General features: G+C 43.1%; 1 protein-coding gene across 2 annotated transcripts; it reads left to right on the forward strand.

Moving 5' to 3' along the window:
• The first annotated feature begins 1826 nt into the window (after positions 1-1826).
• On the forward strand, positions 1827-16448 carry PAQR9 (progestin and adipoQ receptor family member 9). 2 transcript variants are annotated; one of them, XM_025376758.1, is made up of 3 exons: positions 2124-3599; positions 12791-12850; positions 15046-16448. In XM_025376758.1, the coding sequence occupies exons 1-3, from the start codon at positions 2470-2472 to the stop codon at positions 15071-15073; spliced, it is 1218 nt and encodes a 405-aa protein (XP_025232543.1). In that variant the 5' UTR covers positions 2124-2469; the 3' UTR covers positions 15074-16448. The 2 variants fall into 2 exon arrangements, with proteins under 2 accessions (XP_025232542.1, XP_025232543.1); XM_025376757.1 differs by lacking the exons at positions 12791-12850; positions 15046-16448 and adding an exon at positions 1827-1951 and having other exon boundaries at positions 2314-4574.
• The last annotated feature ends 471 nt before the right edge of the window (positions 16449-16919 follow it).

The following is a 16919-nucleotide window of genomic DNA, read 5'->3' on the forward strand; positions in this document are numbered from 1 at the left end:
CACTATTTTGCTTGAAGTGAACCTTCTATTATATTTTTCTAGATTATGTAAGTGAGCTGATTATGCAACTAAGAGTGTGGTATATATAAGAATTATTATAGGATCAACATTTTTTACATGTGACAGCTCTGGTTGTTTGTGGAGTAACAAAGGGAACATGAAAAGAAATGCTTGGGCCTGCCCTGCATTCAAGTTTATCATTCCTACACTTCATTTAAACGCCTAAATTTAATCCCTTTTACAAATAGGCGTGGGTCCTTAGTCTAGATAAAAAAGGAAATTAGATTTCAATTTAAAACAAAGCTACAAACAGCGGAAAACCAGAAAACACTAAAATAAGACACTGGCTAAATTACTACAACAAAATCTCACTTCTTAAAAATCCACTAGGCAGGAATGTGTGGCAGTACAGAAAGGCAGAAGACTGAAGCGCACCTTTGATCTAGTTGTGTAAGAGCTTGCTAAATCAGTTACTACTGGAAAACATACTTCAGAGAGAAGGCTGAAACTTCTAGAGACTGTTTCTAGTATCCTTAATTGCAGACATTCATAATACTGAACGATATCCTAGTTATAAATAATTCTTATCCATAACTTAAATCCACCTTGAGGCTCTACTAAGTAAATCTTCCTTAACCTACTTAGATGTGCAGTAGTGATGAAAGTAGCGTTTTGTTTTGTTTTGTTTGAGACAGAGTCTCGCAGTCTTGCTCTGCCGCCAGGCTGGAGTGCAGTGGCGCGATTTCGGCTCACTGCAACCTCCGCCTCTTGGGTTCAAGCTATTCTCCTGCCTCAGCCTCCCAAGAGCTGGGACTACAGGCGTGCGCCACCATGCCCAGCTGATGCTTTTGTATTTTTAGTAGAGATGGGATTTCACCATGTTGGACAGGATAGTCTCAATCTCTTGACCTCGTGATCTCTGTGCTGGGATTACAGGCGTGAGCCACCGCGCCCGGCCTTAAGCCTCTTTCTTTAAGGCCCAAGGGCATATTTTCACACTGCAGTGCATCACAACCGTTTTGATTCTTCAGGTGTTCCTTTCTTCTGGTCTCCAGCCACCCAACCTAGCCTGCCAGGTACTTCTGATTAATTATACATAAGATTTATCCAAGCCACCCCCTCCCTGTCTCTACCAACTGGACTTCAATCTCTTCAGTTCCTGCTAGAATGCACCTCCTACCTGAAGTCTCCCCTCATCAATGCCCTCCACGATCAGCCTTTGACTTTGGAATCCCTTAATACATTCCTCAGATCGTTAGAGGTTTTCTGAGTCATCATCTGAGATTTTTCATTAAAATTGTGGAGTTTGAACAGCCAGTCCTGAGCTGTCGGACTCAGTTCCAAATAAAAGTCCTAGTTAAAAACACAAGAACAAGAAGATGGGTTAGCTGCGGCTCGAAGGGCTGGTGAGCGCGACCACAGGGCAGCTTGCGGACGTTTCTTTCGGACAGGACAAGGGCGAGGGAAATGGGAGGATGGTGACGCACCTGAGTGCGTCCACTAGACGAAAGAAGACCAACTAAGGCTTCGTGTAGTGCGTAGAGAGGCCGACACACACACACACTAACACACACGCAAAGACCAGAGAGGGAGCGAAAGGCGCAGCCCCAGGTACCTGACAATGACACGGCCCCGATCCGGACGCGGGCTTAAAGTCCCCAGACTTCCGGAGTGCCCCCCTCCCCGGCCACCTCCGGAGATTACAGCTGGCGCATCTCTCCGCCCTGCCCGGCTCGGACGCCCTCCCCTCCCCCCGCAGCCGCAGCTCCCCGCCCCCCGCGAACGCGGCTCCCCAGTGTCCTCCAGAATGCCCGCGTGGCTGTCGGGTTTCGAACCCCAGGGCCGATTCTGGCCCTCGGCGCGCGCGCCGCCCCGTCGCCGACCAGCCTTTGGCCCCCGCATCAATCATTAACGGGGCGGCCCGGGCTGCGGCGGCCCGAGGAGGGGGATGGTACGGAACTCGAGACAGGGGACAACTCTATCCCCCGAAGCGGCCGCGAAACCCTAGCCTGGGAGGCCCCCGCCCTTCCTCGGTGCGTCCGTCCCTCCCTCCGCGCCTCGGCTCGCACATCCCCGCCTCCCGCTCCGGGGGCGGCGGCGGAGGCACCCGCACCGCGCGATGCCCAGTCACCGCCGCCGCGCCGCCGCCGCAGTCAGCCGCGCCGCCGCCGCCGCCGCTGCCGCAGCGCGGGCGGCCGCGCGCCGGTAGCAGGGGCTTGGCGAGGAAGCCGCTGAACCCCGCGCGCTCCGCGCTCCTGGCGGTCGCAGCGCTGCCTTTTAACTGATTCTCTTATTGATTTATTTAATTTTTAGGAGCGGCTGCTTGGAGGCACGGGTCTTCTCCTAAACCTGCAGCGACGCCCCCGGCGCGGGCACAAAGGCTCCGACGGCGGCCGGCGGGGGCTGCCAAGCGCCCGGGAGCCGGCGCCAGAGGTCGCCTGCGCGCGCCCTAGCCGAGCCCCGGGCACCATGCCGCGGCGCCTGCAGCCCCGGGGCGCGGGCACAAAGGGCCCTCTGGCCCCGGCCCCGGCAGCTTCGGGGGCCGCCCGGAACGCCCACTCTGCCGCCTCCCGGGACCCCCCAGCGTCTGCCAAGCCGCTGCTGCGCTGGGACGAGGTGCCCGACGACTTCGTGGAGTGCTTCATCCTGTCGGGCTACCGGCGTCTGCCGTGCACGGCCCAGGAGTGCCTAGCCTCGGTGCTGAAGCCTACCAACGAGACGCTCAACTTCTGGACGCACTTCATCCCGCTGCTGCTGTTCCTGAGCAAGTTCTGCCGTCTGTTCTTCCTGAGCGGCGGCGACGTGCCCTTCCACCACCCGTGGCTGCTGCCGCTGTGGTGCTACGCGTCGGGAGTGCTGCTGACCTTCGCCATGAGCTGCACGGCGCACGTGTTCAGCTGCCTGTCGCTGCGCCTGCGTGCCGCCTTCTTCTACCTGGACTACGCGTCCATCAGCTACTACGGCTTCGGCAGCACGGTGGCCTACTACTACTACCTGCTGCCCGGCCTCAGCTTGCTCGATGCCAGAGTCATGACTCCATACGTGCAGCAGCGCCTGGGCTGGCACGTGGACTGCACGCGCCTTATCGCCGCCTACCGCGCCCTGGTGCTGCCCGTGGCCTTCGTGCTGGCGGTGGCTTGCACTGTGGCCTGCTGCAAGAGCCGTACCGACTGGTGTACCTACCCATTCGCGCTGCGCACCTTCGTCTTCGTCATGCCGCTCAGCATGGCCTGCCCCATTATGCTGGAGAGCTGGCTCTTCGACCTGCGTGGGGAGAACCCCACACTCTTCGTGCACTTCTACCGCCGCTACTTCTGGCTGGTGGTGGCCGCCTTCTTCAACGTGAGCAAGATCCCTGAGCGCATCCAGCCGGGTCTCTTCGACATCATCGGCCACAGTCACCAGCTCTTCCACATCTTCACCTTCCTCAGCATCTACGACCAGGTGTACTACGTAGAAGAAGGCCTGCGCCAGTTCCTCCAGGCGCCGCCTGCCGCACCCACTTTCTCGGGTACTGTGGGCTACATGCTGCTGCTGGTGGTCTGCCTGGGGCTGGTCATCAGGAAGTTCCTGAACAACTCCGAATTCTGCAGTAAAAAGTGAGCCTCCGCCTTGGAGGAGACTACTGGTTCGCCCATCTGTTTGGAGTTTCTGTTGTTGCTATTGTTGGTTTGTTTTCAAGTTTCATTGTGTTTTCTTCTTTGCTCAAGGAAGGTGCTGCAAAACCATAGGGAAAAAGTTCACAGCTACAAAGGGATCCCAACCCACTGGAGGCTTTCAAGGAGGCTGGCGGGGGTGTTCAAGCGGTAGGGAAATAGTCACTGGTTCTTGCCCTTGGGAAAAATTCAGGTGATGTCTTTGACATCCAGGGATTTCTCAAAGGCAGTGAGTAAAATTCCAAATAAAGCCCCCAAAGAGTTTGCTTTTCCAATCATCTGTGCCATTGGTAATAAGGAGTAGCCCCTATGAGGTCAGGTACACAATAAAGAGGGTAAATAGAATCCTTGGGAACTTCTATTTCAGTCTGAGGAATGCTTGGATTTGTCAAAAGAATGGAGCTTTGTAGGAAACAGGCACAAAGACGCAAACCTAGGGCTTAACCTGCTAGGAAATGCATGGAATGTGAACACAAATTAATTATTTCAAAACGTTTTTCAGATGTTATTTAAATAGTAATATATACATTGATTTTTCATAATTTATCAAAGCCTGTGATGTGCACTGAATTTTCTTTGTCACATAGTTTTGAATTTCACAGCCTTCTGCATTGCATACACTTGAACTGGACATCAGGGGAAGCTACTTGAGAGTTCTCAACTACTTTCTTAAACAGTGTTTTCTGAAGGCCTGTGTCATGATACAACTGTGAATTATTCTACCTTAGGGACTCTGGTTAAACTATTGGTGAGGAGCTCGAGTGGTTTGTATAGACCCCAGATTTTTGTTTACTCTAATGTGTTCCACAAAACCCATCCGGTTTTTGTTAGTTTGTTTGGTTTTTAATCTTTTTCTTTCCTTCTCTACTTATTTAAATTGCCACTGCAATAAATGTGCCTTTTGAAGCAATGTCCAAATGACTGGTCCTCAAACGCAGTTTCTTACGTGGGGAGAGTAGTAAGAATAAGCTTTTCTTACCTGACTGCAAATCAAGGTTTCATGGTCCATCCAGGAGGGCAGAAGATGGTGTTGGTTTCAAGTTTTTGGTAGGACTAGAAGTAGTTTACAGGAGCATGCAGAGCATTTGTACTCCCTACAAGGACAAAGAGCCAGCCCGCTAATGTAGAAGTGTTCCTAATGCAGCCATGGGAGAAGTTCTAGACTGATGCCATCCATGCTTGCTTAAAATTAAAAATATAATATCCAAGAATAAATGAGGCAGTTTTATTATGAAAGGCAGGAGCGCATTATTGAGTTGTCACTGAAAATTGTGGTTTAAATAAGATTACACTTGCCCAGTTAAACGCTGAAGTTTCATTTGGGTCCAGACTATGGAAATGATTGGCATTCACCCTAAATCCTTGAAACACTTATGAACATGTCTGTGAGATCCTTTCTAACAAACATATTAGCCAATGTTATTTACACATTTCTTACAAATGCTAACCTGTAATTGAGATGACCACTCTAGATTAATACAAACCACTGAGATGACTTGTTTAAATACTTACCACACTTCCGGTAGGTCATTTTGTTAGAAGCCAAATAAGTCACTGAATGGGAGTTTTTTTGGTTTTGTTTTGTTTTTTTTTGGAGACATGTGCCTTTATTGGCTCAGCAGGAGGAGTGAGTGGCCGTGATGCCCAGCCAGCTCTACTTCACTGGCTTGTAGGTGATGGAGAGCTTGCTCAGGTAGTGGCGGATCATCCTGGGCTTGATCTCCACCACCTGATTGAAGGTCTTGGGCAGGATGATCATGTCCCACAGGTGCATCTTGATCTTATGATACAATATAGATCATGCATATGAGGTAGATGAACACTTACCTCAGCACTGGTAGACTGGCGCTTCTAAAACAATTGCTGGTTTTGTTTATGCTTTTAATCACTTCTCTGTAAACAGAGAAGCTCAGCACAATTGCCTGGAGGAACCGGTATCCTTGTGTGTGTTACTTTGCACATAGAAGTTAAATTTATATATGTCTATATTTAATTTAGAACCTCTCATTGAGATTGTAAATACGCTTTGCACAGTTGTTGATGAGTGTCAGTATATCATCCTTTGTGAAGTGCAAGGAGATTCCTGTTAGGTTACAGAGGCTAATTTGTACTTACCACAGATGTTATTCCTCAGCTGTAACTTAATTCAGTACATGCATTCAAGGACAACTGTGGAAATCAGGATATTTGCACATGCAAATTTATTTCTATGTGATTGTTTTTTCTAGAGCTCCAAAGAACATTGATTTGGAAGCTAGAGAAACAGGTTGAAGCGTATTATGTACTTTCTTTGTAAAATGGAACCTCAATTTCAAAAGGAGCTTTCAGGAGGAAGACTTCTAGAAAGGATTGGCCGGGTGCGGTGGCTCAAGCCTGTAATCCCAGCACTTTGGGAGGCCAAGGCGGGCGGATCACGAGGTCAGGAGATCGAGACCATCCTGGCTAACACGGTGAAACCCCGTCTCTACTAAAAATACAAAAAGAAATTAGCTGGGCGTGGTGGCGGGCGCCTGTAGTCCCAGCTACTCTGGAGGCTGAGGCAGGAGAATGGCGTGAACCCGGGAGGCGGAGCTTGCAGTGAGCCGAGATCGCGCCACTGCACTCCAGCCTGGGCGACAGTGCCAGACTCCGTCTCAAAAAAAAAAAAAAGAAAGGATTAATGAGTTCGAGAACAATAACTAAAACGCCAAATTTGTCATTTTAATTTTTCGTTGTTCTTCCAGGTCCACAGACAGAATTCTCTTCTTGTCCTGTGTCTTTGACCTTAAGCGAGGCCACTTAAGGATAAAATTATACCCATATCATTTTTCAGGTGATTATGCTGCATGAGTACAGTGAGATGACACACTTTTTGCCATGCAGGTTTCAGCACCCACTATGTCCCAGAGAGAATGAGGACTCACTTTCTTCTTCCCTTTGCCTTTTCCTTCGTCCACTTGTCTTTCCCATTCCATGTTAGATTTTGTCGACCACATATAATAATGACAAGAGGACATTCTAGTAGAAAACTGGTTTGGCTTCACTTCATGTTTGCAAATAGGTACCATATACACTAGTCAAAGCCAGGGATGATTTGTTAAACTATACATTTATTTGCTAAATTTATCAAATTTCTTGATGTTTTAGAAGCAAATGTTTACTTTGAATCTCCCCATTTGCATGGAACTATCCAGGTTTATTACATATTTCAAGGTAATGCAGCAATCAGAATAATATATATTTTAAAATATTTTTCACACTTTCCATTTTGCCACATTAAAATTCAGTTTTACTTTATTGTGTTCAGCTGTTTGAAATGTAGGACAAATTATAAATAAGAATTCACTCCATTATCTATGTACAACCTATTTTGGCAGTAGAATTTTGAGGCATATTATGTAATATGTTTCATTTTTACTTGTTAGTCATGATCTGGATGACATCTCAAAGAGCAGCCATAGAGTCATGCCTGGAAAATGAAGGTGTTTGACTTCAGTGCCTGTCACCCTGTGGGTTGGTCTCTGGGGCTGACTCAGACTGACTTAGTTGGCTAATGGGGTTCCTTTCTTCCCTGCCCTTCTTGCAGCTCAGGTGAAGAGGATGACCTTCCGAGAGAGAGGAAGTGAGTTCTTCGGTCATGTCATGACTGGCTTGTAAAAATAAATGTGAACTTTTCCACTAGCCATACACTTTCTATAAATAGTCCAGGGAGAAAGTATGGGGCTACAGAGCTGGACAGAGTGGCCTTCACATATTTCCATTCATAAATCCAGCTTGTAAGTGCTTGCAGTCAAAAAACCATTTAGCCTAATTTATAGTGATACTTTGTAGGAATCATTTCTAAGAATGCAAAATTTTGGGACAGAGGTGATTTTTATCGTTTTTTCCTGATTTGGTGCCAACTCTGAGGACTAATAGCAATAATAAACAGGGATTTTTATCTTTAAATCTCTTCGTAACTTTAATTAGTTAATCTGCACAAAGCTATAATAGGAGACAGGGTATGGTGGGAGTTATCTCCATTTTGTCTTCTGGTGGAACAGAGAAGCCCCAGAAAGTCTCTCTGGCCAGGAACCAAACTCTGACCTTGGCTGTAGGCAGAATGCTGTAAGTCCCTGAGTTTGGGTCTCTTTTTTTGTTAGCATAAGTGCAATCCATAGAATCTTATTTCTATTCACATGCTGACTTCCTCAGCAATCATTTCTTTCTTTTTTCTTTTTCTGTCTGCTCCCAGGCCTATTGTTAAAAATAACTTGAAAATGTAATGTACAATCCAGGTGAGGGGATAGTCGGCATATGTACAGAATTGAAAAACTTATCACTATTATTATGAAAACACTAATAACAATAACTATTGGAAGATTGGTAGTATTCATACTATCATGAAGAGTGGATCATCCAAAGTGCCTAAATTGTGATGTCTTCAAGTGTCTGAATTTTATAGTGTAATAAAACCAACCAACCAACCACACACATAAGAAGGTAAATGCTTAGATCTCCAAAATTAACTGAGATTAACTAATGCTCTTTAGCCTTTTTCCTCTTTTAGGGTCTTTGTGTTGTAACTTATGAAATATGTCTTAGAAAACATTAATCTGGAGGAAATCATTAAAAAGTGTCAGATGTAAAAAAAAAAAAAAAAAAAAAAGGAAGAACGCACGGGAAGAGGAGAACAAAGAGGCTTAGAGTCAAACAGTCAGAATGGGGCAGCAAGTTCAACTGTGCAGTTAGCCTGAGTTTTAAATTTTGTCCTTAGAAAAGCATGTGAACTCCCAGGGTGTTAGTGTTCAAGTAGACAGGCAAGGAATTCTGTTTGTCAGCTTAACCACATCTTGCAGCATTTGACCTGAGCACGAGTGTCCAGGTATATTTTGAGTGGTACATTTATCTCCTGGCTTAATGTCCTTAATTTGTTTCCATAAAATTAGGACAGAGGCAAAAAGGCATTACAGGATAGCACCAGCCAATTGTAAATCACCTTTTGAATCATTTTCTTGAAGGATTGCCAATATTCTCTGACATATATCACCTGACAAAAAGCGAACAAGCCTAGACAAACTGAAAAAGGAAGCATTCAGTGGTTGAAAGTGAGCGCTACTGTATTCTTTTATGAGAGGCCACACGTTTTCTTATTGAAGATTTGGCTTCTTCAATATTGTGAATAATTATTTCTTAATTGTGAAAATGGGTATCAGTTCTTCTTAATCACTCTTCCAAAAGCGAATACAAATTTCTGTTGTCATTTAAAAAAGGATAACTGTATTGCATTTCTGGTTTGCAGATTTCTAATCAGTTTGTAGGCATTTTTGTTCTAGAATGGCTTCTTAAGAATCTGTGAGCAAGTTGCAGAATTAGAGTGTTTATAGGTCAGGGGCCAAGAATGCTCATTTAGCTGTTAATTATGGCAGGATGTGACTTTTGAAAGCTCTGAACATATACCTATATGCAACAGTATACACACTTATTTACTATTTAGCTCAATGGAAAAACAGCCTGTTCTTTGAGCTTTTGAGAATGTTTCCCAATGTATTGTGCTTCTAAATGTAATGCACTCACTTTAATGCTTTTGTTCTCAATCAATCTCTGGAAGCTATTCCAAACATGGCATTTCTCAAGGAAAATTTCTTGAATGTGCAAAATTATTCTCGAATGTGTAGAAGTGACAGGCCACCTTTCCATCATGCCTTATACCTCCACCCAAAATACACAATAAGCACTCAAGGCAGAATGGGAGGTCTTCAGGTGGTCATTTGGCCATGCTGTAAAGATGGCCCTGCTTCTCCCAGTTCACCATGATGTTGAAGAAGGACACCGTGTAAATAAACCCTTATTTCTAGATAAAGCGTGGGAACACAATGTCATTTCTTCTTAGTTCCATCTCTAGTTGGAAAGCATAATCTGTTTTTACCATGCTGGATGCAAAAAATAAAATTCATGGGAAAATTTTTTAAAGAAGTATTTTAATTTTATATTTGTAAAGTTTCTAATAGACATTTTTTGTAAAAACAGGCCTTAGCACATAGGTGAGAACCAGAGCTTTTTGGAAAGACTCATCTTTATCCGGGGAGTTTAATCACCTTGAGCTCTTACCCAAATGATAAAGACCTAGTAGGTCTTTAAAAATGTAAATAATGTATAGTCTAAAGAAGGATACAAATCATTTTTTAAAAAAGAAGAAAATACGTGAGATAGGTTTGAGGTGTGTCTCATGGCTAAATTTAAAAGTCTTTTTAAAAATGCTGGTTAGAAACTTTATTAAATTCCCTCTCCCAGCAAAACCTAGCACAGAAGGTCTACTTTTTGAACAGGCTAGTTTTCTTTTCTGGAGGCGATGAACAAAATTATTCTAACCAATCAGCTGAGTACCAAGGCAATAAAGAGATGAGGCACCTTTCACTTTGATGAGTTTATAAGCATGGTGAGTAACACAGCCAGTAAAATGTACAACCCTGGAACTCTGTCCCTTGTTTCTTCAGAGTAGAAAGAAGAATAAGCCCCATGCCATCACTATATGGACCAGGAAAAGGCTTTCTGTGTTTCAGGGCTGGGGGAGGATTCTGTGGCTGCCTTTTTTTTTTTAATCTGTATAGAGCATGTGGTTGCTCTGAACTCTCTTCATTTCAGCCATCTTCCAGGCCATTTTCACTACCCTTGAAGCCTTCACTTTCCACATATCCAGCTTGAAGAGAAAAGATTTCTAAAAGGATTCCATGTGTATTTAGGCCTTCTCTAACCATCTGCTTTATGGGGTTCATCCATTTCCAAACTAAGGTTTTAAATACGGTGACTGTCCTTGGATTTGCAAGAATGTACAACCAAGCAAGTCCCCTTTTGCAGTAAAGGGCATTATACTTGAAGGGCCATACTCGTTTTTTCCTCAGGTCAGAGGCAGAGGGAAGAGTTAACAGTGATCAAATAGAGACCTTCATGTGTCTGTTTTTTGTTTTTGTTTTTAAGTTCATTTAAGGCTGATGATGGAGAAAGAAGGGAGTAAAACTGATGCATGCATAAAGAAATTTTTCCTATTGCTTGCCAGATTCATTCTTTTTAGGCTACCCTTACTCCAGTCCTTACCTACATGCTGAAGAACTGTATTTAGCTAGCAAGAGAGGCATTCTCAGGATATGTGAGCTTCCAGGCATGGATTACCATGTGGTTTCAAATCAATAGTATATTCTAACAGAAAAGCATTACTTAATCGTAATTCTCCATTATGTGATAAAATAATCTATAGAAATAGGTATCACTTTGGCCAGTTCTGTGCATGTAGCTAAAACATAATGTGACACATTTCTGTTGTATGATTTGCTATGATTTTGGTTTCCTGAGACATTTGTTCACTACAGTCTTGAATATGAAATTCTGTGTAAATAATATAACTATGCATTTTTGCTGAAAAACAAATGTATGAAATAAGAATAAATTATTTGTAAGCACAGTGTTTAGGATCGTACGCATCTGTGCATGTCCAACAGTTATCTTTCTGCAACAAAGTATTCCTAAATTAACAGTAAAATATTAATAACACTAATAAACAAGAGAAGAAAAAACATTACCCTTTTCATAAAATTCAGCAGGCAGAAGGCAAGAGTATTAGTTTACCCTGAAGAAGCACCCTTAGTATATTACTTTTTTATAATATTAGATAAATTAAGAAGAGAATTCATGTGTTACTTTGAAACCATATCTTCTAAGAAAATACTTACATAACCCAGGTTACGAAATGTTTTCTTGCACCTTTCTGTTTTTCAAAAGCATATAGGGTCCATGGGCTTCTGTGCAACACAACCTTGTCCCAGAACCTTGGTGATATGTGTGAACTTACAGTATCTCTGTCCTAAATAACCCCAGCAAGGGAGATCCAATTTCAACTCTTAAGCTCTGTGGTGATGGCTAAGTCTTTAAATGATGTTGATTATTGTTTCAGAAGTTTTTGGTTATCGGGAACAGAAAACTCTCATGAAGGAAGAAAAGGTTTATAGGAGGAACACTGGGGGGCGCACATAGCTGACCACCCAGGCCTCAGGAAGGAAGGGAGCAGGGCAGTGCTAGAGATTCCGGTGAGTAAATCTTGCCGCTCCAGGGCTCTGCCACCAGATGAACTAGCTTCAGGGTACTGCCACCAGATGAGCCATCGTCAGCTTTTTCCTGGCCCTGTTGTGTCTGTCCCTGATTCAAATTCCCGGAAAAGAGTATCAGATTGGCCTACCTGAGGTCACATGGACTCCTCTAGAGACAAGGTATGGGTGCCTGTGATTTGAGCCCTTTCCGGAACCACATGGAGGTTGGAGGTCAGTTCCCACAGGAAGGAATGATAGGCAGACAAAAGCAACAGCTGTCCGATTCATCCAACCCATTGGCGGTCTGGTCCACAGGCATTCCACTATAATCCCCACTCCTAAGGAGTGTGTGGACAAAGATTATGGGAGACTGACGGTTTGGGCCATGTACACTGTATAAAGTGCTTTCCAAGCCAGGTGTCTTACCAGTGTGGGGTCCCTGTTAAAGCTCTGGAGCATCTGGAGAAGGAGGGAAGAAAACCATGCTAACAGCCCAAAACAATAGCAACCACAGCCCAGCCCCTAGCTGGCTAGCACACACTTTCCTTTTTTATATGTGCTTTCCTTAATGTAACACAACTTGTATTTGTACCATCTAAGCGCTCTTGCCCCCTTTCCCAAAGACAACCCAAAGCTGCCTTCACTTAGAACAGCAGCAAACTTCCAGCACTCAGGTTCTCCATGTGATGGGAATTCCCTTCATTCAGGTCAGGATGTGGCTAAATAAAACATTCAGCCACCCCCAACTCACTGTAGAAAGGCAGAGAATTGGCTAGCTAAGAGGCATACCATTTCTAGTGGCACACTGTGCCACCAATACACAGCAGCCATCATCTCCTGTGGCCTAAGATGGACAAGGCCTCCACAAGCTGATAGTGGTATGAGTTCTTCAGGTTCTGTGTGCTGGGAGAATCTCTGTCTACCTTGCTCCAGGGCCACTCCTAAGAGGGCCACTCCATTTGGGCTGTTTATTATCTCTTGAGCCTGTGCCAAATATCTGCTTGTTTGCTTTTAGATTCAAGTTCCCATACTTCCCTTCGTCTGCTCTGTATTGAAACTGATTCTCAGCTCTCTCGCCCTCTGGCTTTTTATTAGGTCCTGCCAAGGGGACAAATGGTGGAAGATTGCATTGAAACAAAAAGTAGCAGAAGGCAGGTATTTTTTCCTGTCCCTCCCCACCCTTCTTGTTTTTTCCTGGAATCCTCAGCCCTGGCTGCTACTAGCAGTCACAGTGTAATCCTGAGGGAAGACAAGATAAGAAGAAAGCCAGAACATAGAGTGGCGCCAAACAAAGTAACTCACAAAGGAAGCCTTGATCAAACTGTGCTTGAAGCCCACACACCTTTGGACTTTTCCATGTGAGCCAATACATTTCCTTCATCTTACAATTGAGTTTAAGTTATATTTACATCTTGTAATCAGAAGTATCTTAACAGTTCCATAAAATTTGCTCACTTCTCAGCCATATATAACGGGATTTGCACAGCTCCCATCCCACCATGACTGAGCCAGTCTCACATTTTAGAATCTACCTGTTAGATATTTGTGATACTTCATTTTTTAAGTACAGATATGCTGTATTAGGACTCAAAGGTACCCAGTGACCCTGATGTGATGCCTGAACTGCTCTCTCCCATTCTTTATTGCAGATATTTCAAATATCTGACCCTACCACTCCCACCCTCTCCTCAACTCTCTGATCTTACCACTTCCCACCTTTTCAAGAACCATACTCTATCCATTACACATTGTTCTCCTCTATGTTCATCAACTACTTCTACTCAATAGGATTCCTCCTACAAGAATTTAAAAATGTACTACTAGTCTCTCCCACCTTCTAAAATGAGAAAATCACCCTCTCCCCACTATGTCACACTCTAACAACACCCCCCTCTCTTTTTCACAGCCAGGCTTTTTTGAAAGAGTGGTGCACACCGCCTTTGTTTTTGTATCTCCCACACACTCCTTTACCCACTGCATTCTGGCTTCATTAAGTTCACTCGAATGATTCTTCTAAGATTTCCATCGGCCTCCTTGTTGATGGATAGACATTTCTGAGATCCTCTTTCCCATTCTGTTCTCTTTGAAGCACTCTTCCTTTGGCCTCTGTGACGCTTGTACTACTCTTTTACAATCTCCTCTACTGTCTTTCATGCCTGACATCAATCTTCTCAAAGAGTGAACACAGAGCATCTATACTGGTATAGTTAAAGGACTTTTGTCAGTGGCTTCCTGGTTCTGCCACTTTCTGTCAGCTTTCCTGCTCAATTTAGAGACATTCTAATTCTTGTTCAGAAAACCCAACCTTGAGTCTACTCCTGTAATAATTCTAGTGAGTTTGTAAGCCAACAAATGCCTACTAATAAATCCCCTTTAGCACCAACTAGCTTGAGTAGATTCTGTTGTCTGCAATTGACCCCAAACTGATACATCAGGTAAGCAGAAAAGGATGGTGATCAGGAACGCTGTTTTTCCCCAAATCCATCATTGGCAAGTAGTCTACTGGGATTTTTTATCTTTAATTTTCCTTGGCAAAACAAAGCAGGTTCTGAATCAGACAGCTACTTCAGAGAGTTTGATTCTATTTAAAAGCAAAAAAAGAAACACTAGGAAAATAATTACCTAGGAATTTTTTTCCATAATGTTTGCTTAAAATGGGTAAAGGGAGACACAATATGGATATTTAGAATATATGTCAAGTGAAAAAAATCTAAAATAAATCCAGGCTGGGTTTGGTGGTTCATGCCTGTAATCCCAGCACTTTGGGAGGCCGAGCAGAAGGGTCACTTGAGGCTAGGAGTTTGACACCAGCCTGGGCAATACAGCAAGACCCCATCTTTACAAAAAATTAAAAAATAAAAATAAATAAAATAAATCCTATGAACAATAAATGGTATTCTCATGTATCAATGTCATCTATACAATGTTCATGTAAAAATTCAACCCCTAATAACCAAAAATTCACTAAATATAAATAATATTCAGAAGTCTAACATTGGGTGAGAATCCTGTAAGTCTTTGATTTAAAAAATTAACCGTGGTCCTCCATCCCAGTGGAGAATGGCCAGAGTGAGTCAGGATCTCAGCAGTTGCTTGATTTCCTCTTTCCCTGGACAAAGTTGCATCCCTCTGCTTCTGCTAGCAGTGCCCTGAATTTCCTTTGAGGAATAATCCCTCCTACTGAAGCTTGGTGGGACTGCAATCCAAGGCAGCCCTGCAACCCCAGAGTTTCTCTCAATTCTTTATTCTCCATGACTTGCCTGCACAGGTCTTCATGTAATTCTCTGGGCTACCCCATAGCCTTTCAATAAATTATTTCTTTATTTTTTATTCCTTTTTCCCACCTTAAGTTCATCAGAAGTTTCCCATTTCCTGTAATGAAAAAATATTGACTGAGGACTTAGAGTTTCCAGTATGGGACATAAGGAGCTTGGAAGTTGTCACTCCATCCTAACAAGTAAAAAGCTGAACAGAAAAATCAACAATTCTCCTCAGAGACATGAAGTCACAGAGCAAACTGCTGCCCCCAAAATTGGAGAGACAAACAGGTAGATACAGAGAATCACAATTTAACAAAGTAGGAATCCACAAGAAGAAATTTCAGCAAGAACCAGTACCAAGTTCTTTTGTTCCCTATACATCATGACTAGTTTCCAACAAAAAATTACAAGGTTTACCAAAAGGCAAAAAACACAGTTTGAAGAAACAGAGCAAGCATGAGAACAGTCTCAGATATGACAGGGATGTTGGAATTATCAGGTTGGGAATTTAAAATAATTATGCTAAAGGTTCTAATGGAAAAATAAACAACATGCAAGAACCAACAGATAATGTACAAAGAGATGAAAGTTCTGAGAAAGAATCAAGCATAAATGCTAGAAATCAAGAACATTGTGACAGACATGAAGAATGCTTTGATGGACTCATTACTAGGCTAGACACTGCTGAGTAAAGAATCAGTGAGCTTGAGGCTATGTCACTAGAAACTTCTAAAACTGAAAAACAAAGAAAAAAAGACTAGAAAAAAATCAGAAGAGAATATTCAAGAACCGTGGTGCAATTACAAAACGTGTAACCTACACTTAATGGGAATACAAAAAGAAGAAACGGAGAGGGGAACAGAAGGATATTAACAAATAAACACCCACTCAAACACTGCAGCTTGAAAGGAAATGACATTCCACATAGAGACAAGACTTTTGAATTACTTATAATTTCTTTCTCTCTTCTCTTTCTCAGAAGTCCACTATCAGTTTCTGACCTCCAAAAACTTTTTTCTTAAGAGCTGAAAAATTCCTAAAAGAAATGGAAGATTTAAGGAAACTGATTAGCTTTGCAATTTATAAATAAATTTTAAGCCATAGGATTAATAAAAGGTTTCACATCCTGCCTGCTCCCATAATTTCCATTCTCCCTATCTTGATCCTCTGCAGTTGTAAAAATATATGTGGAAAACTGAAAGGTGGGCAGAAGTGAACATTTATTAGTACAAAATGTAATTCTCTAAGAGCTACTTTAGTACCTCACGATGACCTGAGTGAAACTAATGGCCTAGTTTTTACTCCAGCTCTTATTAATTCAGTGGTTGACTGCATTAGTTCATCCCTACCTCACTATCTGTTTTGAGGGTAGGATCTATAAATATCAGTTTAGCGTTCTCTCAAATTCTTTAGTTACACAGAAATGTCATAAAGTACAAAAGGAAACAGGTTTAAGGAAATAAATAATTCTACAGATACATGTAATAAGTCAAAAAAAGAAGATGGTGTCCCAGTTCTCTCCTGTTGTTATCTTTATTTTGGTTTGATTTTTTTCTTTTGATTTGATTTTTTACTTTTGATTTTAGTGTTTTCTTTTTGCCAAGCTCCTAGAGAAAGCATCAAATATAAAAGCTAGCAGATATGAAATCCTATCAGAAGCCCCTCACTTTGATTTCTGGTGTTACCTATGTCTTGCCAAATGTAAAGCTTATTATACGGGTGCCAATTTGTCACATAAACACGTAAGGGGATCCAGGGTCAGTGGTGTAAATCACGGTGCCTTGCCATGAAACCTGGCTACAATGAACTTAAAGAGAACAGCTTAAAAGGAAAAGCTGGGGGGTAGGGGGGTCTTGGCATCAGGTGGCGACTCTACCACCTTCTCTCCATTCAACTGTTTGACAAAGTCATTTTAGTCCCCAGGCCATCATTTGCACTATTGTGGCAGGGGAGCTGTCCTAGAA

Source organism: Theropithecus gelada, chromosome 2, assembly GCF_003255815.1.
Source record: "Theropithecus gelada isolate Dixy chromosome 2, Tgel_1.0, whole genome shotgun sequence".
Lineage (NCBI taxonomy): Eukaryota > Metazoa > Chordata > Mammalia > Primates > Cercopithecidae > Theropithecus > Theropithecus gelada.